The following is a 26,370-nucleotide window of genomic DNA, read 5'->3' as shown; positions in this document are numbered from 1 at the left end:
TCCCTCTTATTTCTTCCTTAAGTGTATCCATCTATCTCTATTTTGTGGTTAAAAGACAAGCAACTCATCTCTCTAAATTCTGTTAACTTACAATACTAATATTAACCTTAACTCTTTTCTGTGTTAATAAATCTATAAATGTAAATCATTCTAGGTATATTTTTATACTAATATATTGCTGCCTCCCTAACTACAAATAATTTTTTGCCGAGGTCACATATCTTTAACTTTTCATTTTCCTTGACATAAATTATTTTCTACCCATCACTTTCTCCTCATTTCTAAATTATAAACAAAGTTTTGTTCAAAACTCTTCTTGTACCTCATTTCATGCTTATCATCCATATCCATCCTTTTTCTATTTTTAATTTTCAGCCATACTCCTCACTTTCCTTAATATTTAGCTCATTTTATTCTTATTCAATCATCTCTAAATGCCCTTAATTTCTGATCCCTTATACCTTTCCAAGTTCCTCTTTCACCTTTATTACACATTTCTTCCTATATACATCTACATTCTGCATTGTATTTTCTTAAGCATTATTACCAAACATGCACTCTTTACAAATTCTCACAATTTCCAAATTCTTTTTCTATAAACAAGGTCTAACCCAACTGCTACATATCTATCTTCGATCAAATTGTTACAATATTTTTTTTCCATTGGCTGGTGACATTACCAGCTTCCCAATATACAAAAACCTCACTAATTGTCAAAATTATCTTTAATATTAAACCCAATTTATGAATTATACAAATCTTATATGAAAATCTTATAAAATGATAATTATACAAATGTAATGACATTCATACAATTTCAGCCAGTATAATATATGTTAATATAAATAAATTGTTTCCCTTCTTTCTTTCTAAATTCATCACCTTTTAAAATCATCATCAAAATTTAATTTTTACATTTCATAATATATATCATAATATACCGATTTTATATGAAAACCTTCTACAATAATTTATTATTCAAAATTACTAATATTAATACAATTAAGTCAATAAATATATACTGTATCTTGTTATCACTCTTCCTTTCCATTAACTTTCTGCAGTATCTGCTCAGTTACAGCTGCAGATTAGAGCCGTGCGATAGGCGTCCCTATCCAAGGTACTGATTGGCCGTCCGTCCCTAGTTACAATGTAAGCGGGAAGTTTCTCTCTGTGGATTAGGTGCTGCCTCATGCAGCTTGTTCCTATATAAGCCTGTGTATTGTATTTTACTCTAAGCCTGTACCTGCCATGCCTGGCATGAGTTCTGTATTAAACAGTTTGGTTTATTGAGGCCTTTTATTATACTGGCGACGAGGAAGTGAGCCTGTTGCGGAAGACTGACAGTTGTGACAGTAAGTGAGGATGTCTGTACAATTAACATTTGCCCCCTTTGATCCTCAAGGGGAGACGTGGGACTCTTATGTCGCCCGTTTCGATTGCTTCCTGATCTCCAATGGATACATGGAGATTTCGGGGGATAGAAAGAGGTCCTATTTTCTGGGGTTTTGTGGCCCTGACATGTTCGAGACGGCTCGTGCCTTGTTTGCCCCAGTTTCCATCCATGATGTGCCTTGGGAGGATTTCTTGAAGACATTACAGGACCATTATGCCCCTGCCCCTTCATGGTGTGCGCGGCATTATAAATTCTATCAGCAAAACCAAGCCGAGGGGGAGTCGATTAATGACTTTGTGGCCGCTCTCCGCCGAGCGGCGTTATACTGTGAGTTTGTGGATCTCAATGACTACCTGCTGGATAGATTAGTTTTCGGAGTGAGGGATGGTCGCCTCAAGCGGCGTCTCCTGGCTATCCGGGACTTGACATTTCAGGCAGCGCTGGCGGAGGCTCGTGCTTTCGAGCTATCTACTCAGTCATTGGCCACAATGGACAGCTCCATAAATGTCACACAAAAAGCAACCAGTGTGGTGGATAAGCCCAAAGTTTCCCCAGACGAGGAGGGCGATGTGGGGGCGGAGGAAGAAGATGTTTGCAGGTTGGCTGCAAATCGAGGTCGAGAACTGCCTGCTGGGCGCCCCCGTCCCCCGCTGTCGCCTTGCCGTGGATGTGGGGGTAGTCATTTTAGATCCAGTTGCCCGTCCCGGGACGTGGCGTGTTGGCGCTGTGGCGCTAAGGGCCACCTTGCCAGGGTCTGCCGCTCTCGCAGATCTCCTACGACCGCGTTCAAAGAGCAGAGAGAGTTCCAAAGCTTCAACCCCCGGGGGCAACGGAGATTTCTCCCGGGTCGGAGGGAGGACTGCAATGCTGTTTACAGCCGCCCTCATCCATCTCTTACTTATGTCCGGAAGACGTCCGACTCTGCCGAAAAAATTTCAGTTGTGGGCAGCTCAAGGTGCCACATGCAGGTGGACACTGGCTCGGCTCATTCGTTGGTTTCTTGGGCCACCCTGAAGCGTTGTTTCCCGGCTATGAGCAAGAGTCGCCTGCAGCCCTGCGCGTTGAGCCTGAGGGACTACCAAGGAGCTCCGATTCCAGTTCTCGGCGAGGGTCGTTTTGCAGTCCGCTTCAAGTCTTTTGCCGGCAGATTACCACTCATTGTGGTGGATGGACCATTTGCAAACCTACTAGGACTGGACTGGTTCACTTCTCTTGGACTCTCTGTTATTGGGGTAAATGTAGTTAAGGGGGAGTCAGGTTTTGACAAGTTGGCATGGGAATTTCCTACCGTTTTTGACGGCAATTTGGGCTGTTACACGGGGACCCCGATTTCTTTTAGTTTGGATCTGCAAGTTCCGGCGGTGCGCTTAAAGGCCCGCCGTGTTCCTATTCCCCTCCGACCGAAAGTGGATGCTGAATTGGACAGACTGATTGCTCAAGGGGTTTTGGAGCAAGTGGATCAGGCAGTGTGGGAGACCCCGGTGGTGATAGCATTCAAGGGGGATGGAGGGATCAGATTGTGTGGGGACTACAAGTGTTCCGTGAACAGAGCATTGGCCCACCATTCATACCCCTTGCCTGTAGTGCAACAGTTACTGCACACTCTGGGGGAGGGTCGGGTGTTCGCAAAGCTTGATCTCTCTCAAGCTTACCAGCAGCTCCCCGTCGATTCCTCAACAGCGGAGGCCCAGTCTATTATCACCCATCGGGGGGTATTCAAATGCCATAGGTTGCAGTTCGGGGTTTCCATTGCCCCAGGGATTTTCCAAGGCTTGATGGAGCAGCTGTTATATGGGCTGGAAGGGACGGTGCCGTACTTTGATGACGTCCTGTGTCAGGGAGTTCCACAGACGAATTAATGACACGGGTGATGAAGGTCTTGTCCAAATTCAGGGATGCTGGTCTAAAGCTGAAAGCCACGAAGTGCGTGTTTGGTGTTCCCCAGGTTGAGTTCCTGGGTTTTACTGTGGATGGGCAGGGAATCCACCCGACCCCTGACAAGACTCGAGCCATCAGGGACGCCCCCAGACCACAGTCCAAGGCTGAACTCCAGGCTTTCCTAGGTCTGCTGAATTTCTATGCGGTCTTCATCCCGCATAAGGCGTCAGTAGCCGAACCTTTACACTGGCTGCTAGATAAACATTCAAATTGGCATTGGGGGGAAAGGGAGGAAGTCGCGTTCAAGGGGGTTAAAGAAATACTCACCTCTAACAATGTTCTGGCCCAGTACTCACCTGGGTTGCCCTTAGTGCTCACATGTGACGCTTCACAATATGGGGTGGGCGCAGTCTTGAGCCACAGATTGCCAAACGGTACAGAAGCCCCCCTGGCATTTTTTCCCCGCACTTTAGCCAAAGCGGAGAGGAACTACGGTCATATAGATAAGGAGGCGTTGGCTTTGATAGCGGGAGTCCGTAGATTCCATGACTACCTGTATGGCCGTCATTTTGAACTAGTGACCGATCACCAGCCGTTATTGGGGCTATTATCAGGCACCCGGCAAAGTCCGATAGTGTTGTCCCCCAGGATGTCACGTTGGATCGTTTTCCTGGCAAACTATAGTTACACCTTGTCCTACAAACCCAGGCGCCATATAGCTCATGCAGACGCCCTCAGTAGATGCCCTTTGGCCGATGTACTAATTGACCCCGCACCTGCATGCTCAGTATTCACCCTCTCCGAAGGGGCTCTCATGTTGTCTGCATCCGATGTGGCATGGGAAACAGGGTGGGATTTCACCTTATCCCAGGTAAGCCAATGGGTGTTGAGGGGGTGGCCAGTTTCTGCCCCAGCCGATGAATATGTTCCTTTCCTCAGATGTCGGACTGAATTCTCCGTGGAAAAGGGTATACTGCTGAGGGGGTGTAGGGTAGTGATTCCGGGTAAGCTGCACAGCCAGGTGTTGGCACTTCTGCATGATAGCCACCCAGGTATCGTGCGCATGAAAAGCCTGGCTCGGGATTATGTGTGGTGGCCGGGGTTGGATAGGGAGGTAGAGCAAAGGGTGGCGGATTGCAGGATATGCCAGGAGAACCGGCCATTTCCTCCCCGGGCCGAGCCGCTGGCGTGGGAGCCGCCTGCGGGGCCATGGGCTCGTCTACATATAGACTTGGCCGGCCCGTTCATGGGGCAGACGTTCCTGGTTGTCGTGGATGCACACTCCAAGTGGGTGGAGGTCGTCCACCTGAGATCAACTCAGTCCCAGACGATCATAGAGGCATTGATGACTTTATTTGCCACACATGGATTCCCAGACCTCCTGGTCTCGGACAACGGGCCGCAATTCACGGCGGTGCTGTTCGAGTCGTTCTTGGCATCGGTTGGCATCAGACACGCTCTGACATCGCCTTGGCATCCAGCCAGTAATGGCCAAGCAGAACGGGCAGTTCGATCAGTTAAGGAGTCCCTCAAAAAGATGCCACAGGGTTCATGGCAGAAAAGGTTGGCAGATTTATTATTAGCGCAGCACTCTACCCCCTGCGTGGCTACCGGCAAAACCCCGGCGGAGTTATTAATGGGTCGCAAGCTACGGATAGTTTTGGATAGGCTTCATCCCTGGTATTCCCAGTCGGTGCCTTGGCCAGAAATCCCGGCCAGGAAAGTGAAGGTGGGAGATGCGGTGTTGGCGCGCTCATATTCTGGGGAACAGAATTGGGTAGAAGGAATAATAAGCCGGGAGCTGGGTCCTAGGTCATTTGAGGTCATATTAAGTGATGGCCGGGTATGGAGAAGACATTTGGACCAGATCCGTTTAAACAAAGGGAAGAGTTCGGGCGATGGAAGGGATTGCAGCCACCCCGGGGAAGTCCTTGGAGAGAGTTTAACCCCGGCCAAAAGGTTTGAGGAACCAGACATATCGGAGGAAGCTTTTCCGTTTCCAGGCAAGGAAGCCAGGGTGACGGTCCCTGAGGCCAGAGCCGAGCAATCTATAGAGCCACGGCGGTCCGGAAGGATTTGTAAGAGACCGGAATACTTGAATGATTATGTATGTATTAGCGAAAGGGATAGGAGTGCAGTATCTGCTCAGTTACAGCCGCAGATTAGAGCCGTGCGATAGGCGTCCCTATCCAAGGTACTGATTGGCCGCCCGTCCCTAGTTACAATGTAAGCGGGAAGTTTCTCTCTGTGGATTGGGTGCTGCCTCATGCAGCTTGTTCCTATATAAGCCTGTGTATTGTATTTTACTCTAAGCCTGTACCTGCCATGCCTGGCATGAGTTCTGTATTAAACAGTTTGGTTTACTGAGGCCTTTTATTATACTTTCCCTTCTTCGTCCATTCTCTTTTGGTCTCTCAAAGTTTTCCCCTTTCCTCACCTTCTCTTAACTTCTTCTTTTTCTTTCTTTTATTTTCATATACATAATTTCTTTTTCTCTGGATTTCTTTTCTCCTTTTAAGGTACTGTATATTATTTGCTTAAATCTCCTCATAATTCCTCCTAGTTTTCGGAGAGGGGCGGCATACAAATCCAAATAATAAATAAATAAATAATAAATAGTCTCTTCCCCCTATTACCCGCTCTATCTTTTAATTGGTTCTTTTTTAAAGGATATTTTCCCCTTGTCTATTCTTTTCTTGCCACTGTAATTCCCAGTGAAATAATCTGTCTGTTTTTTATTTTCAGTCCCTGTTTCTTCAGTTATTTCCCTGCTCCTCATTTTTATTTTCCAGCACTATACATTCTGCATATTCTATGTTTCAACTCCATTTCTGATTTTTTATTACTTTTCCAAATGTGTATATCTTCATGAATATTTTTACCATCTCAATTAATTCTTCATACATACACAGCTCCATAGTGTCAAGTGTACAATTATTAAAACTTTTTAAAAAGTTAAATCTCCTTTAATTAAAGCTTGAAATCCACATAGTTTCCTTATCTTTCAGATATTCTGGTCCAATTTTAGTATATTCTATTCCAGGTCGAACTCGATTATCTTCCATCACCAGAAAAAGTTGAGACCAAACACTATAGCACAACATACACTCCTTTAAAGATCTCACAGTTTCTAAATTATCTTTCCTTGTAAGCAAGTCAAACCCTGCAGCTGTCCACAAATTTTTTCCTTTTCTTTTTCTTCTATCTTCCCACATGTTATTGCAATATTTTCTTTCCACCATCAGATGGCATTGCCAGTCTCAGCTCCAATGTGCATGTGTGTGCCAGCCAGCTGATTTTTTGCTCGCACAAAGGCTCTGGAAGGGCATTTTTGGCTTCCAAAGAGCCTCCGGGGGGATGGAGGAAGATGTTTTTACCTTCTCCTGGCTCCAGGGAAGCCTTTGGACCCTGGAAAGGGCGAAACGTGAGGCTACTGAGCCCACCAGAAATTGGGAAACAGGCCGTTTCCAGCCTCCATAGGGCCTCTGGTAAGGTGGGGGAAGCTGTTTACGCCATCCCCAGGCATTGAATTATGGGTGTGGGCACTCATGCATCTGCAATAGTACACACACACACTCTTTCGGCACCCAACAGAAAAAAGGTTCACCATCACTAGCTTAGGTCAACAAAGACCCCCACCCCCAATTAGAAGGGATATTGATGTTTCCTTGGGAGCTCCCATCTAAAGTGTTTGTCTCACCACGGCGCTGGCCACACCTTCACCAAATGTAGTCTGCACAACTGGCTGACTGTGTGATGATCAATAATAATCATATTTCTGGGCTTCCTGAATGTTTCTTGCTGGGCCTCTGGCTTAATCTAGCAGATATTTTATAATATTATGTCTTTTGATGCCAGAATCTGATTGTGTATAATTTGTGCTTTACTTGATGATATGCATGGAAAGTCTAATTTTCAGCATATAACCTACACTTTCTACTATATGTCTGCATTTCTCCCTTATTAATTTGTTTTCAAATACAGTGTTATTTATTCTTCTCAAGGAATATAAGGTAACTGTCACAACTGTCTCCACAACATTCCTTGTTAATTATCTACAGGGGGGAAATGATTTCTTCCTAGTAAAATAAATATAGTAGATTCCTGATATTTCAATATAGAAATTTTCATCAGCTGAAGCAAAATGTAGAAAAATATCATTATAGGATAAGAGGCATAACATAAAAACCACTTGGCATAGACTTTAGCAAACATAAAATTCCCAAGTCTCTTGAAGAGTATGTAAAGCCTTAATAATCACATATCTTATTTCTTTTGGCAGTTACACTGTACAGGAGAAAAAGCAGTTTGGCAAAGTGTTCACCAACATATCAACAACATATTTGCCAAATATTTTCTTTCCAAATAGCATCATGAAGAATGCTGCTATTTAACGACATGCCAAAATTAGTAGGCTCATTACTGACATAAAGCATGCAATATTTATGGATCAATGGTAATGCTGCAAATGAAAACCAAACTTGGGTCAAGTATAAAAGTAGTCCCTCCCCTCCATGCTGTTTCTTATGCCTCATTTATCTTCTGTACAAGCCAAATTATGTTTTCAATGCATTGCCCAGGAATTTTAAAAAAATATGTGGACCTCATGCTGAGCATCAATTGCTTTATAAGCAATATCCAAGAAGACTTAGTATCAATCCTATTTTCAGTGAACCATCTCTAGCTATGTGCATAATTCTGTTTTTATTTAATTTTAATATGTCAGTAGAATTGATGGAAAGTCAAAACAATTCAGAAATAAAAACAAACCCTGTTGGATAACATTTGCATAAGATTATTAGCTCAGCAAAAAGATCAGAAATATGAAGATGGAAAAAGTAGGTGATAAATTAACATATAATAGTACTGTATATCTAATTTTTTGATCACTGAATATTTTGATGAATATTTAGTGAGCTCTCATATCAGAAACACTTTTCTTCTTTTTCCATTTCTTTTTTTCTCAGCAAAATTCAAACTGCCCCCACCCTCCTCGCCTTCTGCAAGACTCTAAAGACCCATTTATGTCGCCAGGCATGGGGAGACTAATGCGCCCCCTTCTGACTAATAAGATTTGAGTATGGTATGATTGTGTAGTATTGATTGTTTTTTAATCATGGTGGGATTTTAATTTTGGTTTTAACTATTAGATTTGTACTATACTGTTATATGTTGTTTTGAGCTGCCCCGAGTCCTCGGAAAGGGGCAGCATTCAAATTTAATAATAATAATAATCATCATCATCGTCATCGTCATCGTCATTGAAATACAGTAGAACTACTCATGGAAATGTCTTGAAAACATTTTCAAGACAAAAGGGGCAAAAATTCCAAAGCTTAAATTCCAAAGTAATGTCCTATTACTACTCTCTAAGAAGATTTCTGAATGAGACAGACAGCAGGTATGGCTAAGTCATGGAAGAAATAATTTAATAGGGAAATGGTTTTAGCTAAAACACAACCTATCAACCTGATGCCATCCAGATATGTTAGAATACAATTCTTATCATTCTCAGCCAACATCTAATGCATATATTAGAAAGAATTTAAAGAACGCAAATATATTTCGCCTTTATGCATTCTAAATAAAGTCCAAGGCTTGCATGCAATGAACCAGATAAAAAATTATAGCAGATTACATATTTCTATTTATGATGTATTATAAAACTTCACAACTGAAAAATATTATGGATGTAGGATTTCATGTAGAACTTGAATCATGGATTTCCATAGAATTTCATGGCAATTTTTAGAAAAGAATAAAAACTTTGATTCCTATACTGATTACATAAAACAGTTCTACTTCTAAACAATGTTGGCAATAACTTTGGAAACTTGGCATCCTGATGCATATTCTATCACTTTTATTAACTGTAGACTCTTTTCTTGTAATGAATATTTGGAAAGTATGAAGAGACAACTGAATTAAAATGAGAGATCTGTACCATAACTATTGTAGTTCCCATTGTGCAAATAAAATTGTTCAGAAGTCAATTCTATTTAATTTAATTTTCTAAAAGTGAGTTTCCTTTTTCCCTCTCAATACAATAGCCAAGCTATTAAAGTCAACTTATTAAATTTGGAACATTAATTCAAGCTATCAAAAGGTCAACAAAAGGTTAACATCTAAACTACAGTATGTTATTTCATTAGAACATAAGTTCTTTCCTTTAGAATGGGAAATAACATACATATTATTATTGAGCAAGATTAGAATATGTTTAAGTTTTCTAGATCTATATTCTTTGCCAAAATTAGAGAAAACCATATCAAAATCATTTATATGATTCTGGTGAGTGTGACTCCAGGAGGGAGCGAGGGAGAGGGAGAGGAAAGGAGGAAGGAGAGAAAGAAGGAAGGACTGGATTAACTATTTTCAGCTATAATGGATGCCCAAGAATTTAAAAGTTCTAGAATTTAATGTTCATTAAAATGGGCAAATAAACTATTATAAAATCAAAATGGACAATATTTAGGTTTGTTGGCTATGTTCACTGAAGATAACAATTACATAAAACTTAATAACTAATGATTTATATGCTTAATAGTGGCAAACAATGTGATATCTTAGAGGAGGCAATTTATTCTCAGATGAGTGGAATAATAAATTTTGGTGGTCAGAGACAGCAGAAAAAAAATAATCCCTTTGTTACACTTTCAAATAGGTTCATTCAAACCATTTTTTTGGAAGCATGACAAGATTTTATATTTTTCATCAATCAAATAAAATATGGTAAATAAATGCCTACTTGTTACATTCAATATATGGTAGGATATGTATTACTTATAAATATTTTTAAAGTTGATAAACTATGGTTGAGATAAGACATGTTTAAGTAATTTTTGAAACTGATAGAAAACTTGACATTTTTGTATGATGCAAAGTCATTTCACATTATTTTTTATATTATTTTAAAAACAACCCTTTCCCAGTTTCATCATCTGATGCTTCTTGCTGGAGTCCCAGTTAGAACAAGCAGGTGAGGTTGGATAGGGAAGCAGTGCAAGGGACCTGCGCTTACCTCAGTCTGCCAAGCACAGCAGCAACATCCCCACTGTAACTGCCAAAGGTGAGTGCCTGCAGCTCTGCCCTAATCGCATACTGTTGTGTTCCTTGACACTGCCTGGGCAGCCCCAGGACATCTGCTTGCTGTCCCAGAGCACCGCCACCACCCTCTCAAACCCAGAGCAGAAGCAGCTGCATCTCCACCAAGGGCTGCCTGCCCACCCACGAGCTGACCTTGGAAGGTAAGCGGGAGTGGGGGACCCACCATCCCAGGAAGGCTGCTAGCTCCCTTCCCCATGGCTGGCCAGCCCTGACATGCCTGCCTGCCTTCCATGCAGCCTTCCACTTGCCTGCCTTCACAAGCTCTTTATGGGGACACCGGGAAGGCTGCGTGGAAGAGAGGCAAGCATGTTGGGGCTGTGGGCTGCAGGGAATGGAATAGGGAAGGCAGGCTGGGATGGCGGGGGCAGGGTCAGTTAGGTAGGCCACAACTTTGCAGGCTTACCTGGCAGGCAGATCAGGGGCGCAGCACTTCAAGCAGGGAAGCTGCAGAGTAGAACCTGGGCGAGGCAGGGTGAGCAAGCAGCAGCTGGGGCACCAGTTTGTGGACGTGGCCAGCCAGCCATCACTATCAGTTCGGCAAAACAGGCCGCATGTCTAGTTTTCCCAAACTAGTCTGAACCAGTAGCATTTCACCCCTAATCATGTCTGCTTGGAGAATGGCAAGGCAACCTTGCTAAGAAAGCTTGGTAGGGTAATTGAGGCTTTCCGAAATGGTTCTGGAACAGTAGGGTCTCCTTACCAGAATTCTGTCTATTTAATGACCCGCAATAAGGCCAGGAAAGCAGTAATTGAGTGAAACAATTGTGTGATGTCTCGTTTAACAAAGGCTTCACTCACCAACCAAGACTCCCATCTCAATTATGGCTGTAAGTTGAGAACAATTTGTACATCTCTGCAGAACACAATCATCTAATTGTTGCAACAGATTTTTGAAGTTAAACTGCATAGGAGAATAGAATTACTTTCTCCTATTTCTGGCATTTATCAGTGAAATGTAAATAAAAATATGAAGTTATAAAGCCTTTTAACTCAGCCATTTAGTAACTATAAGACCTTATTTGATACCAGGCCTAGGTGGGAATAAGCAATTTGTTAGGCATGAAAGACAAGGACCACGTGTTAAATTATAATTAAACATTTATTGTTCATGCCTATGCACAGGAATCTAGTCAACTAATGGTTAGCACTCTTTAATAGAATTCCAGAGGAGTTGGGTTATACAGATTCTAGGATGATTCCTCTTTTGACTCCATCTCCAGGCTCTGCCATTCCTAACCCTACAAAAGTGAATACACAGACTAATTTCAGTTGGGTAACATTATTAAATGTTTAGAGAGAATGTTTTTATAGAAAATCATAGAACAGATTAATCCATTGTAAATCCATCATTACTACAATAATTGGATTTTTAGTCTGCAAAAATGTATTTAATACATTGTTTTTGCACAAAATGCATTTCTCTAAATGTATATTAAGTGCATTTTAAAGCTATTTTGAGCCAAGCACTGCATTAAACAAGTTACAATATATAGCAAATCATTTTGCAGGAGAGGCAGAGTAAAGACACGGACACAAGAGCTGGATTTAAAACTGGGTCATTTTATTAAAATAAATTTGCATAATTTATTAAAATAAATTAGCATAATTGGCATAATTAACTTATGACCCTAACAAGGATCCGCAGGGTCAAACAAATGCTTCTGGGGCAGAAAATGACGTAGAATAAACTTCCGGGGCAACTTATGGGCGTAGCTCCATGCTAATCCAGGTGAGGGATCACTCCCTCACCTGAGACCTTGCCATGCACTTGCATATGGGAGGTCTCGCCGGCTAACCCCTACAAGGGGAATTAAATGGGCGGGACCCAAAGACAGGTTCCCCCCAACTGCTCAGGTCGTCAAAACCACAAGCCTTTGGAGAGAACCTGTCAATCATCCCCAAAGATGCCCAACGGAGAACACGCAGTTGCTAAACCACCACCCAGTTTTCCGCCCCTAACCTGCCTACCCAAATGACCAAAGGTAAGCCAATTAACCTAAAACAAAGGCAAGCACCCCCTAGCCGCTTATCCGTCTCCACAGTGTGGAATAGGTGAAAAAACGGTCCTAGCTAAAGCGCCAGGACCGCCAAAAATTCCTATTCGGCCCCCTAGGGCAACCCCGGTGGCACACTGCAAGATAGGGAGGGCGGGCAGGTGTCTGCAACACGTAGTCCGGGCGAAAAGGCCGATTCCGAGCCTGCCCGCCCTTTTATAGGGCCGGCAGGCTCCGCCCGGACTACGTCATATCAGGCCACTCTGGCCTGATTATCGGCCGAGATCTCGTGAAATCTCACGAGATCTCGGCCGTACCAACATGGCGGCTGCCGCCGGTATCCGTGTCCCCCAGTGCCTCCTGCAAAATGCGCCAGGGTATAAAGACCACAGGGGGTATTAGATCGGTATATTCATCAGAGAGGTGCAAAAAAGGTGCAGGTTTTTTAAAATCAGAATTCAGAAAACAATAAATTCATTAGATTATTTTGCTGGCCCCCAAATATCAGACATTTTTCTAGGGAAGCAAATAGAGGAATCTGTTAGTGTACAATTAATGTAAAGGGAATGAGGTTCAGAAATAATGGGCCAAGGTTATATTTATGAGGCATAAATGTAATATTAATTATTTCAAGAACATTATACCACACTTGTCTAATCATAATGTTGCCAAGCATTATATATCTTCTTATCAAAAATCTTGGATATATTGGGTAGCAACCTCAGTATACAAATATATATTATCACTGTTTATTTTTTATGCTCTATTGCCCCTTTATGATTTATTAATTAACTAAAGTATTTAAAGTTTTTTTAATTCCATGCCAATCTGGAGATTCTAAGTAATATCCAAAGCAATAAAGATATCAAATAATATTAAGAAAAACAAACAAATCTATTCAGTTAAGATACCACTTAACTAAATATGAATTATTTACCTCTGGTTTTTTAAGGGCAGCAAGCGAACATTTTTAACCATGCTCAGCGGAGCACAAAAAAATCCCCAATCCCAAATTACAATAATACAAATACAGAATATCTGTATTTATGTTTTACTTCTTGTATTAAACTACAAACTAAACCATTTTGTTTATGCTAAGAAATTAAACTGTAAATAAAAAATACCACAGGGGTAAAAACTACAGCTGCTGCCCTTTCCATCACTGATGTGAAAAGACAATATAAATTCAGATGCATGATGATGTGGAGAAGAAAAGATAAGCAATATGTTCTTTCCTAAGTATATTTTTATCAAAACTAATTAAGAAAAAATCAATTTGTGGATAGTAATATTTCATTGAACTTCGATGAGAGAAACTGTTTTTTTCAATCGTATCTTCTTAACATGAGCTGCAATTGAGATGACAGATTGTTCTGATACATATAGTTGTTATGGAACTGGGACAGGTAACTTTTTTTTTAATCATTAGATTTACAGGCATATGAGGTGCATCAACCTTCTGTACTTGCCTCTAACGGTATTATTGAAATGCGTGGCCGGTGAGTTATCCCCGGCCCGGATTTGCCGCAGGGCCAGGGAGACACGGCCCTCGGCATAGCCACCATTTTGGAAGGCCGGGATCTCGCGAGATTTTGTGAGATCCTGGCCATATTGTGTCATCGGCTCAGGCCGATGAAGTCATCAGGGGCGGAGCCTGCCAGCCCTATAAAAGAGGCTGCGCAGGCTTGGGACTTCCTTTTTGCCCCGACGACGAGCAAGCGAACACCTGCCCGCTCTCCCTATCTTTCAGTGTGCCACTGTGGGTCACCCTTAGGGGGCCGAATAGGAATTTTTGGCGGTCTCGGTATTTTCTGCGACCGTTTTTTCGCCTATTCCACACTGTGGTGACGGATGGATGGTTAGGGGGTACTTCGCTCCCCGATTAGTTTAAATTGGCTTACCTTTGGTCATTTGGGTAGGCAGGTTAGGGGCGGAAATTAGGTGGTGTTTAGCAACTGCGTGTTCTCCGTTGGGCATCCCCAAAGATTGACAGGTTCTCTCCAAAGGATCATGGTGCCTTTAGTTCGATCTGAGCAATTGGGGGAACCTGTCCTTGGGTCCCGCCCATTTCTATCCCCTTGTAGGGGTTACATGGCGAGACCTCCCACATGCAGGTGCATGGCTGGGATCCAGGTGAGGGCGGGGTCCTTCACCTGGATTAGCATGGAGCTACACCCATAGTTGCCCCGGAAGTTTTTCTGACGTCATTTCCGCCCCGGAAGTAATTGTTTGACCCTGTGGGTCCTTGTTAGGTTTATTTAAATTATGCTAATTTATGAATAAATTATGCAAATTTAATTAATAAAATGACCCAGTTTTAAATCCAGCTCTCTGTGTCCGTGTCGTTACTCCGCCTCTGCTGCAATGCTTTGTACAAAAATATACTAATTTTGCAAAACTACAGAAAGAGAAAATATTTGCAAGCTGAGCACCATACTGTATTCTGCTTTGCTGAAACTGACTTCATTATTTTGCCCTGAAAAGTGTTTTATATAAGCTTTGATGAACTTCCTGTTTATATTCCTATAATCCCACTTCTTATACACATTTTCCCATGCAGAAATCTTTTCTGGTTGCTTCTGAATACATTCTGTCTCCAGAGGAATTATTGAGTCTGTCATCTGCGCCTCTATAACTGTCTGATTCGGTTCTGGAACCCAACAAGATAGATACAGAGGATAATCAGAACTGCAGAAAAAACATTTACTGCCAACCTGCCTTCCATTGAAGACCTGTATACTGCACGTCAAAAAGAGGGCCGTGAAAATATTTATTGATCCCTTGCATCCTGGATATAAATTGTTTCAACTCCTACCCTCAAAACGACACTATAGAGCACTGCACACTAGGACAACTAGACACAAGAACAGTTTTTCCCAAATGCCATCGCTCTGCTAAACAAATAATTCCCTCACCACTGTCAAACTATTCACTAAGTCTGCATTACTATTAGTCTTCTCATCGTTTCTATCACCCATATCCTCCTACTATTTGACTATATGACTGTAACTTGTTGCTTGTATCCTTGCAATTTATACTTGTAGTGACCGAGCAGACAGCTGAAGCAGGTACAACTCAACTTTATTTAACATTAATGCAGAACAAGAATTACCACAACTTGACAGGTTAATTATACTCAGCAACCAACCAATGGGAACGCAACACTGTTCCCTCCAAATAGCTCCCCCTACTGTTGCTAGGGACATAACACCCCTTTCCCCTAGGGGGCGCAGGCGTAATCTTCCAGATACGCCGGTCTACGTCGAACACACTCTGAGCGACGGGGTGTCGACCTGTACGATGCAGTAAGGACAGGTGACTGAGCGTTGTTCCAGAACTCCCCCCCCCCGGGGCTTCACTATCAGCGATAGGTAAGACCTCCTTGTCAACAGTTGGAGAAGAGTGATATGATTCTTTTGCTTGTACCGGTTCTGGTGGGATTCTACCTAATGGAACCAATAATGCTTCTTGGGGTGTAGCTGGGTCCAATTCGCTTCTTTTTGGGCCATCCAGTTTAGTGCTCAGAGGCCTATTCAGTAGCGCATTATCGTTCGCCTCTGCCTCTGGGTCTAATTCCCCTTCCTGGCTCCTTAGTTGATCCACATGGCGATGCCACTCCCTGCCATCTTGCAATAGTATGGTGTAAGCACGGGGCCCCCGTAAACGGGTGATAGTACCTGCAACCCAACGCGGGGGCCCCATGAAATTCTGAGCGAATATTGGATCTCCAATCTGGAAAGTACGAGCGTCGGTCAACTGTCGCCCGGAGTTGGCATATAAGGGATGCATCCGATCTAATACAATTCGCAACCTTCGCCCCATTAATAGCTCCGATGGAGCCTTAGAGGTGGTGGCGCACGGTGTAGTGTGCTGTGCTAACAATAGCTCATCCACCCTCTCTTGCAAAGTGCCTTGAGTAATTTTGGCCAACATATCCTTGGTACTGCGAACCATTCGTTCCGCCAACCCATTGCTGGCGGGGTGCCAGGGGGCTGTCTTCGCGTGGTGGACCCACAACCCAGCCAGGTATGCCTCAAACCCCCCAGAAGAAAATTGCGGACCGTTATCCGAAACTATAATGTCCGGGTATCCATGGGTCGCAAACATGGCTGATAAAGCTCTGATAATCTCACAGGTCGTAGTGGACTGCATTATTTTCACCTCTAACCACTTAGAGTACGCGTCCACAACAATGAACAACATCCTCCCTGCTACTGGCCCAGCGAGATCGATGTGCAACCGGGACCATGGCATGTTGGGGTTCTCCCATTCTAGAGGTGAAGCAGCTGGAGGGGCTGCTCGGGTCTGTTGACATGGAAGGCAACTTGCAACCTTCCGTTCGATCGCTTTGTCTAGCCCCGGCCACCAAATGTAACCCCTAGCCAACGCTTTCATTCGCACGACCCCGGGGTGGCCAATGTGTACCAACTCCAAAACCTTAGACTGTAATGACGCGGGAATCACGACTCTGGCTCCCCATAATATGCAGCCACGTAGTACAGACAGTTCTTTTCTGTGGACCCAATAAGGCAACAAATTTGGACTTAAACAAGAAGGAGGCCATCCCCGCATTATCCAGGATATTACAACAGACAGAATTGGGTCCTTGGCTGATTCCAGCATAATTGTGACAGCTGACACCTTGATTGGGGATGCGTCGATGGCTAGAACTGTGGAAATGGGGGCCGGATCCATTAAAATAACGGGCAACGGGCAACGGCTGAGTGCATCAGCATGAGGAATACTCCTCCCTGGCCAATAAATTAATTCATATGAATAATTCGCTAAAAACATAACCCAACGATTCATGCGAGGGGACAAAATCTCGGGGGTTTGACGGTTCCCGGCCAGAATTTCCAGTAGAGGTTGATGGTCTGTGACTAATTGGAAACTACGGCCATACAGGTAATGTTTATGTTTGTTTATGTTTATTTAGATTTGTATGCCGCCCCTCTCCGTGGAAACGTTTAACTGCTGCCACCAACGCTAAGGCTTCCTTATCCAGCTGTCCGTAATTCCTTTCTGGCCGGCCTAGGGTCCTTGAATAGAATGCAATAGGGGCTTCTTTCCCCGAAGGCAACAAATGGCTAAGTACAGCACCGATGCCGTAGGGGGAGGCATCACAGGCTAAAATGAGTGGCAATTCTGGACTGTACTGAATGAGAACATCATGGGACACCAACAAGTCTTTGATGGCCGTAAAAGCGCCTGCCTCAAGCTTCCCCCACCGCCAAGGAACCCCTTTAGTTAACAATCTATGAAGAGGCTCCACGATAGAAGCCTTGTGGGGGAGGAACATTGCATAGAAATTTAAAAGACCCAGGAATGACTGCAATTCCGCTTTTGACCTAGGCTCGGGGGCTTCGGTAATTGCCTGTACCTTAGCTGGGGTAGGGTGGATACCCCGACCATCAATAAGGAACCCCAGGAACTCCACACTCTGTGAGGCAAAGATACACTTTTCGGTTTTTACCCTTAACCCCACCTCTTGGAATTTACTTAACACAGCCCTTACCCGCTGTAATAACTCAGGGCGGGATGACGCAGCGATGATGACATCATTGAAATAAGGTAAGGTCCCTGGAATTCCGTACAATAACCGCTCCATGAGCCCTTGGAATATTCCGGGAGCGGAGCTGATTCCGAATTGTAACCGTGTGCAACGAAATGCCCCCCGATGAGTGATGATAGTTGGTAGATTTGCTGTCTCAGGGTCCACGGCCAACTGCTGATATGCCCTGGACAGGTCAATTTTCGCAAAAACCTTGCCCCCCTCCAATGAATGTAGCAAGTGTGCCACCATAGGCACTGGATACGAGTGGTGTGCGAGTGCCCTATTAACAGTACACTTATAATCCCCTACTGTTGCTAGGGACATAACAATACTGATATTATGATTTATATTAATATTGATTATTTCTGATTGCTTATTTGTACGCTATGATAATCATTAAGTGTTGTACCTCATGATTCTTGACAAATGTATCTTTTCATTTATCTACACTGAGAGCATGTGTACCAAAGACAAATTCCTTGTGTGTCACATTTGGCCAATAATTCTATTCTATTCTAATTACCTTATGATTGTATAGTATATTTAATGCTAAAGTCTCCTGACTCGTTTACTCATAAACTTTTCAGCATACTACAAAATCAGTTTTCTATAAAGGAAAGTTGAATTCAAATGTACATTGCATAGGCTATGGACTCAACACTAAAAAGTGGAGACTTGCTGAACTCTTTAAAATAGAAAGAATTTATTACTCATCCTTCATTCAGTGTATGATACCATATGCCTCTGATAATTTCCTTTTGCTTAAGCTAAACCCAGTATTATATTATGCCTCAGCCATAAGTTGTTTACTTTAGATCGGTGCTTCCCAACCTTTTTTTGGCCATGCTCCACCTAAGCATCTCTAAAATCCTGATCCCCCTCACATTATATATCATTCTTATTGTTCAAAAGGTGAACTCCTATTCACACAGAGGAAGCATAAAAGGCCATTAACTTGGTTTAAACAAGGTTCCAATTTCCCCCATTAAAAATCAAATTGTTCCATGTTAGGATTGATACCACAGATGTTTCAGAAAAATATACATTCATGGAGTACAAAAAAGCATAGTATATAGGATATCTGAATTCTGAACCATTAACCTATATAGTCTAGGCTTGAAAAGCTATATTAGGAACTAATTAAATGTGTTATAAAAGTGATGTTAATCTCAAGAATGTGACTTTCAGAAAAATTGATTAATAAAAGGAATGTTGAAATATTAAAAAGTTTAAAGTAACACTAACAACAATAAGAGCAAATAATTTACTTTTAGAGAAGATACTCATACAGGATGAGGATGATGATGATGATGATGATGATTTATATAGTATGGTGCTAGGCAGGGATGAGTTCCAGTTACCTTTGCAACTGGTTCACATCATGTCCCCTTGTACAATTTCACTTCTGCGCATGCTCCAAATGTGGATTCAGCCCAAAACACAGCTGAGGAGCTGTTCAGCTGTGCTTCGGGTGAAGAAATAAAGATCAGTAAAGAATATAAAGAAATAAAGACCCAGGAGTGGGCAGGAGTAATACCAGTAATACCTTTGAGAAAGTCACTGAATCAGTTATTCTGCCCAGCTCCACACTAAGACATTGGAAATCTCTTTTTACTCGATTAACATTTCTCTGGGACAAATCATTTGTGCCAAGATGCACCACCACATCAACATTATTATCTTTACTTACAGCCTTCACAAAATGGCTGAACAGAAGGCCAAAAACAGCTCGCTAGCATGCACATGTGCACTGGAACTGACATACGGCAACGCCTCGTGTGCCCTCAGATGTGGCTCCGCATGCCACCTGTGACACGCTTGCCACAGGTTCTCCATCATTGCCCTACACCATTACAGTAGTACCTCTAGATACGAGCTGCTCCACATGCGAGTATTCCAAGTTACGAGCCACGACGCGAGCAAAATTTCTGTTCGACAGCCGAGCTCAAATTCGGGATATGAGCCGAGCTTCCACTAGGTGGCGCAAGAATCCTTGCTTCTGGTTATCTCGGCGCGAAAAATAAAGTCAAAAGGCATTCGTTTGAGATGCGAGTTGATTGACTTACGAGCTCGGGTCTGGAACGAATTAAACTCGTATGTCGAGGTACCACTGTACTGACAAATGACACTCCAGTTTCTTCTTGAAAGCTTCCAATGATGAAGCTCTCACAACTTCTGAAGGCAAGATTTGTGGATGATTAATTTGAGAATAGCTATAGAATGCTTTTATAAAATTCCATATCCTCTCAATACGTTTTAATAAATACGGCGCTTCAGCTGGCAAAAGGGGTGAGTTTTGGGCTTGCACGCATTAATCGCTTTTCCATTGATTCCTATGGGAAACATTGTTTTGTCTTACGAACTTTTCACCTTACGAACCTCGTCCCGGCGGCAATTAAGTTTGTAAGACAAGGTATCACTGTACTTGGTTATTACTATAACTAACACGACTTGTATATTATAATGGAATAATTCTGTTAAGCCATAGGTGTAAATTTAGAAGGAGAAAAGATGAGATGAGATAAGATGAGAAAAATTGCAATTGCCATTGTTGGGAAAAGTATCCATGCCAATTGCCATTGTTGGGGAAAATGTCTATTGATAAAAATTGATGTTTTATCAAGAACGATGTTTTTGTTTGAAACAGTTATGACAAGTGATGTAACATTTAAACATAGCAGAAAAAAATTTCTACGTTTGTGTCAGGGAATTTCACAGTTGGTATCCAAATGAGGTGAGAGATGCTGACATGAACTTGTAGTTTTATATAAATAAATATATTTTACATCTGTATTTAGTAAATAGTCAGTAAAACATGAGCATCATGAGGTATATCTTAGAGCAGTGTTTTTCAACCAGTGTGCCGTGGCACACTAGTGTGCCGTGAGACATGGTCAGGTGTGCCGCGAAGCTCAGAGAGAGAAAGAAAGCAAGAGAGAGAGAGAGAAAGAAAGCAAGAGAGAGAGAGAGAGAAAGCAAGAGAGAGAAAGAGAGGGAGGGAAGGAGAGAGAGAGAGAAAGACATAGAGGGAGGGAGGGAAGGAGGGAGAGGGAAAGAGAGCAAAAAAGAGAGGAAGGAAGGAAGAGAAAGAAAGAGGGATGGAGATAGAGAAAGAAAGAGGCAGGAAGGGAGAGAAAGAGGGAGAGAGAAATAGAGCAAAAGGGAGGAAGATAAATTTTTTGTCCAAACTTTTTTTAGCCCCCACCCCGCCCCACTCAATGTGCCCCAGGGTTTCGTAAATGTAAAAAATGTGCCGCGGCTCAAAAAAGGTTGAAAATCACTGTCTTAGAGCACACAGGGCACACCCAAAAGAAAAAGGCAGGAAAAAAGGATATTTCCCCTTTTTCACCCACAGCACCAATCACAGCATAGGCTGTCTCATGCACGAGCCAGCATTCTCCAACCAATCAATTATAACTGTGTGTTCTGGCTTACTGTACAACCCCACTGTTCCAACTACTAAATTTAAATATCTTAATGGTTTGTATGGCAAGAGAATAAAATAGGGTTAAAAATAAAAATACGTCAAGATACAAAGAAATAGGACTAGGTCTACCTGATTGGAAATTTTGCAGCTTATTGCTTAGTCTGGATAAATGGATTTGACTCAGAAACAAAAGAGTTCTAGAACATAACCTGGAGTTTGAATGGCCTATTTTGTATAGTATGATAGTACAATTTTAAGAATCATTATATTTAGGAGTTCCACATGGGGAAAAAATGGAACAAACTGTGCCTAAAAATCTATCTAGATGTCTCAGCCCATGTTATCAAGTTATTTCCAGATATCCAAATGCATACATAAGAAACAATTAATTCTTGGTGCGTTTGCTACAAAGGCTTTCTTTCTTTAAAAAAATGTGGATTAAGTATAAATACTACAGTAACTTAAATGTATAAGTGCACAGAGAATAATGCTATTTGCAGGAGCCGGAACATGTATAAATGAATGCAGGGTAGTAATAGCAAATATAGCAAGAAGTAAAACAGGACCAACCAACGCCGAGAGTAAATATAGAGGCTTATAAATAAAATTTGATTTCCTTTTCATTATTTCTTTTGAGCACATTTGTGAAACATTTCCAAACAGTTCTGAATTCTTGGAATCTGAATGAATTCTCATTTGCAAGTTCTCTTTAAGCAGGGGATTATCATGCAAGTCTGCTGAGATGGAGAATAATTCCTACAATCTTCTGTCTTTTCAAAAATGGTCATCAATTCTTTCTGGATACATATTCCACCACTATATGTGGAAAAGTTCTACATTTAGGCAATGTTTACCTACTTCTTTTAAAGAATGTCTTTGTTTTACTCTATTTGACTTTTGCTTACAAATTGAAGAAAAAAGCTTTGATTCCAACATATTTAGCATTCAGTTACTGTATTTCTATTCTGTCATGCCATTTACTTGATCATAACAGTCTTACCCTTGTATTTTGAATTTGGACTGGCTCTTAAAAGTTGAATCCTAGCAACGCTCCCTAGTTTTACAATATTTACATAATTGTTTTCATGGTAATTGAAAAAATAGTTGAGTCATCTAAATGAAGCAAATAAATGTGTAAATAATCACTATTTAAATGATAGCATAGTATGATCAGGACATTTGGTAACATATGTAAGTAGCCAAAGGAGACTCAAAATAGTCTTAAGGAATTAAAGCTGAAATGTTACATATTTAGTTGCAAATAAGATCCATTAAACAAAATGGAATTTGCTTCTGATATAGTTATATAAAATAGTCCTCCATTTTATTTTGTAAAAAGTATTCTGGGAATGAACACACATACACACACTCACACTTATACACTATAAAAATCCAGCATTTGGCCTCTAACTTTACATTATTTTTAGGCTATGGAATTTATTTTAAAAAAACCCATTATTATTTTTTATAAATAACTCAAGGCAGCGAAAATATTTAATAGATCTTATTTTCTCCACAACAATCCTGTGAGTGATTGGCCCAGTCACCCACCCCAGCTTTCACATCTGTCAGGATTAGAATTCATCTGTAAGGATTAGAATTCTTTAGTTAAAACATACTTGTCACCTATTATACTGTGATAAATTACAACCACTCCTCTAGGCTTATAAAAAAGGGGGAATTCTACTATCATAGATCTTTTGAAGGCATTTTCTAATATATACCATGCTTACAAAATTACATCATTTACATTATACATTAGCAAACCTAAATTTGGCTCTACAGACATAACAGAAATTTTTGTTTTGCACTGTATATCCCATCCAAAAATTGACTAAAATGTGAATAATAATTAAGGATATTTATTCGGAACAACTTATGTCCTGTATTTCATACCATCAAATATCAACATGTCTATTCCAGGTCCTTGGGAGGGGCTCCATAGGTGGACAAAATGCCAAATCCAGTATAAACATCTGGTTGACTGTGCAACAAACCATAACAAGCATAATTTCAAGTTTTACTTTATGTTCATGCTGGTATAAGAGAAGAACAAAGGATGATGAATATATTCTTCTAGAATGAGGACGACCATGCTTCCATTATGTTACATCATGGTTTAGCATGATGCTCCAAATCAATCATTAAACCAAATTCAATCATCCAACCATATTTTGAGAAGGCTATATATATTTTAAAGATTTGATCTTAAAGATTTTGATTATACTTAAGCTACAACTCTCCTAATATTTTTCCTCTGTATAATTCTCATCACTTCAAGCATGTGTTGTTGTTTTTTTTAAAAACATGCAACAGTGAGCAACTGTAGATAGCAAGTGTTAGCGAGTCTACGGAGAGGGGCGGCATACAAATCCAATAAATAAAATAAAATAAAATAAAATAAAAAATAAAATAAAATAAATAAAATAAATAAAATAAATAAAATAAATAAATAAATTAAAATAAATTAATTAAAATAAATTAAAAATAAATAAATAATAATAAAAAAGGGATGGTAGTTCAATCATGCAGTGAGATACACTATCTTGACTATTTTGAGCTCCCATGGGCTCCCCTGTTGAAAAATATATTCTTCAGAAGTTATGTAGACCATTTAGAAGTAACAATAATTCTCCATTGTTTTCTTTATTTATTTTCTTTCCTTCTTGCTTAATTAAAGTGTTAAGTTATATCATTTTTAAAATGTAAATATATATGTCAATATTATTTAAGTAGCAAAATTTATGGGACAAATCAACGCGAGTTGCAAAATTCAATTTCCTCCTTAGTAAGTTATAAACATCTGGTGCTCACCTTTCAAATCCAATCTGCCTTAGTGCTTTTTCCCATGTCAAACCTGCAGAAAGAAAGACATATTAAGTTTCTTTTAGATAGTTTTCATTTTTCAATGAAGTCAAGAGACCAACTGACTGCACAAGGACATTGTTTCCAATGGATTTCACATGCTTATTTAAAAGAAAGGTTTAATATAGGTAAAAATAATTGGATTTTAAAAATACAAAATGGAGGTTAACATTTAATTATATGCAAACAGTGAACATAATAGCAAAAACATATAGACTTCTATTAAGATTTGTAACAAAGAACAAGTTAAAGATGGCAAGACAAAATGGGCTATTTAATTTTTAATGTAATATATAGATGGACACATGTGAGACAGTATGGGAAACTGTTATGAAATTCAGTTTCCCTAACTAAAGTGAAAACCTTTATAAAATTATCTATTGGTGACATATGAGACCAAATAAAAAATGTAGAAAATAATTTCAGAATGATTTTAGAAATGTTAAAATATGGTGGGACATTGTATCAAGTCTTGGACAAAAAATAAATATGATAATGCAAAAAGACCTTTTTTCTGGTATTTATACGCAATTATTTAGAAAAGCTCATGAGAAACTGATTATTTATATGCCATATAATATATACACACATATATATGGTAACTGCAGCAAAATTATTATATGCTCAACGTTGGAAGAATGAATGAAATTCCCACAATGGAAGAATTTCCTAAGATGACAAAGCTGACCTGTTTTATCGGAGGAAAAAACAAAACAAAACAAAAACTTTTTTTGAAAGACTGGAAACTTTATGTGGATTTTTTGCTAAATGAAGAAAAGGAGATAAATAATGTAAAATAAATGATACAATGATTTACAGGTTCAAAGATTTAAAAATATGTGGGTTAAATGAGATGCTGAAGGAATTTGCATAACAAGAGGGAGAGACTGCAATTTGTTGAAGGGAAGTTTGGATGTCATACTTCATAAATGATGGAACGATGCAATTATGAATTCATACCAATATTCAACCAATTTAACCAATATCAGTGCTTGCTTTGGAGCACAGGAAGGAAAGCCACGTAAAAACATCAACAGCATTGGGACAGTAGAAATAGGTTCTTTCAGCAATTGCTGGAAATATATTTTTAAGATGCCAGCTTATAACTCTAGAAAAAATACTTGGATGCTACACTATTTAAATTGATATTCTTTGCCAACCTTGAGCTAAGCTAAGTAGAAATCAGAATACCTTTTAAAATGTTATATTCATTGTTTTTAATTGTCATAATAGCAAACCACCAAAATCCAGATCTCTTTTGTTCCAGGCTACTTTTAATTTTTAAAAAAATCTATCCATGTTCATGTCTAAGTCTTAAAACCTATATATTACTAAACCCATTCCTGTAACTTTTAATTGGGCAAAACAGTGCATTAGGGGAACAATTTCTGAAACATGCTATCTCAAATGGCTAAGTTATACAATACTGTACGTCCAAAATCTGGGACTCATGTTTCTTATGAAAATAAAAGTGGCAAATATTATAAATCATTTTATGACATAAAATTATCATAAAACAGTTTATGATATAATACAAAATGCCATAAAACATTTCCATGGTGAAGTTTGATTGTGCTATACAATTCAACATGGATTATTTAAGGCAGGTATATCTCTGAATGTATCCTAACCTTTCCAGGGAAGGTAATACATTCAAAGTATTGTTGAAGGACACTGAGGAATCTGGTAAGGAAATATCTCTGATAAGGAGGACCCAATAGTTTATGAGTTGTCTATCTGTTCACTAAAAGCCTAGCAATTTCTAGTATAGATCCAGATGTTTCATTTTCTTTATTGATCCTAAATTCCCACATACATGTGGGGAGAAGCAGGATCTGAAAGTGGTGAAGCCAGACATAATACAGTGGTACCTCTACTTAAGAACTTTTCTAGATAAGAATCGGGTGTTCAAGATTTTTTTGCCTCTACTTAAGAACCATTTTCTACTTAAGAACCTGAGCCTGGAAAAATTTCCCAGGAAATTTGAGAGTGGCACGAAGGCCTGGCCAGTTTCCTGCCATTCCCCCTTTAATCCTGGCCATCTCAGGCTTTTCTGGGCTGCCAGAGGAGCCTTTCAGTGGTGCTTAAGGAGGCTTTGGCAGCCCAGAGCAAACGGAGCGTTTTCCTTTCTCTGGCTGCTCGGAGATGG

At 40.6% G+C, this 26,370-nt stretch overlaps 1 protein-coding gene across 1 annotated transcript in view; it reads right to left on the bottom strand.

Annotated features, from left to right (window-relative positions):
• PIEZO2 (piezo type mechanosensitive ion channel component 2) overlaps positions 1–26,370 on the bottom strand; it is a 260,086-nt gene that overhangs the window by 121,604 nt on the left and 112,112 nt on the right. Inside the window, exon 4 of the mRNA XM_070747520.1 lies at positions 24,171–24,213. Within this exon, the coding sequence (XP_070603621.1) occupies positions 24,171–24,213 (43 nt within the window). The remainder of the gene's footprint in view (positions 1–24,170; positions 24,214–26,370) is intronic.

Source organism: Erythrolamprus reginae, chromosome 3, assembly GCF_031021105.1.
Source record: "Erythrolamprus reginae isolate rEryReg1 chromosome 3, rEryReg1.hap1, whole genome shotgun sequence".
Classification (NCBI taxonomy): domain Eukaryota; kingdom Metazoa; phylum Chordata; class Lepidosauria; order Squamata; family Dipsadidae; genus Erythrolamprus; species Erythrolamprus reginae.
Note: the sequence above shows the minus strand (reverse complement) of the source record. Positions and strands in the feature narration are given on the sequence as shown.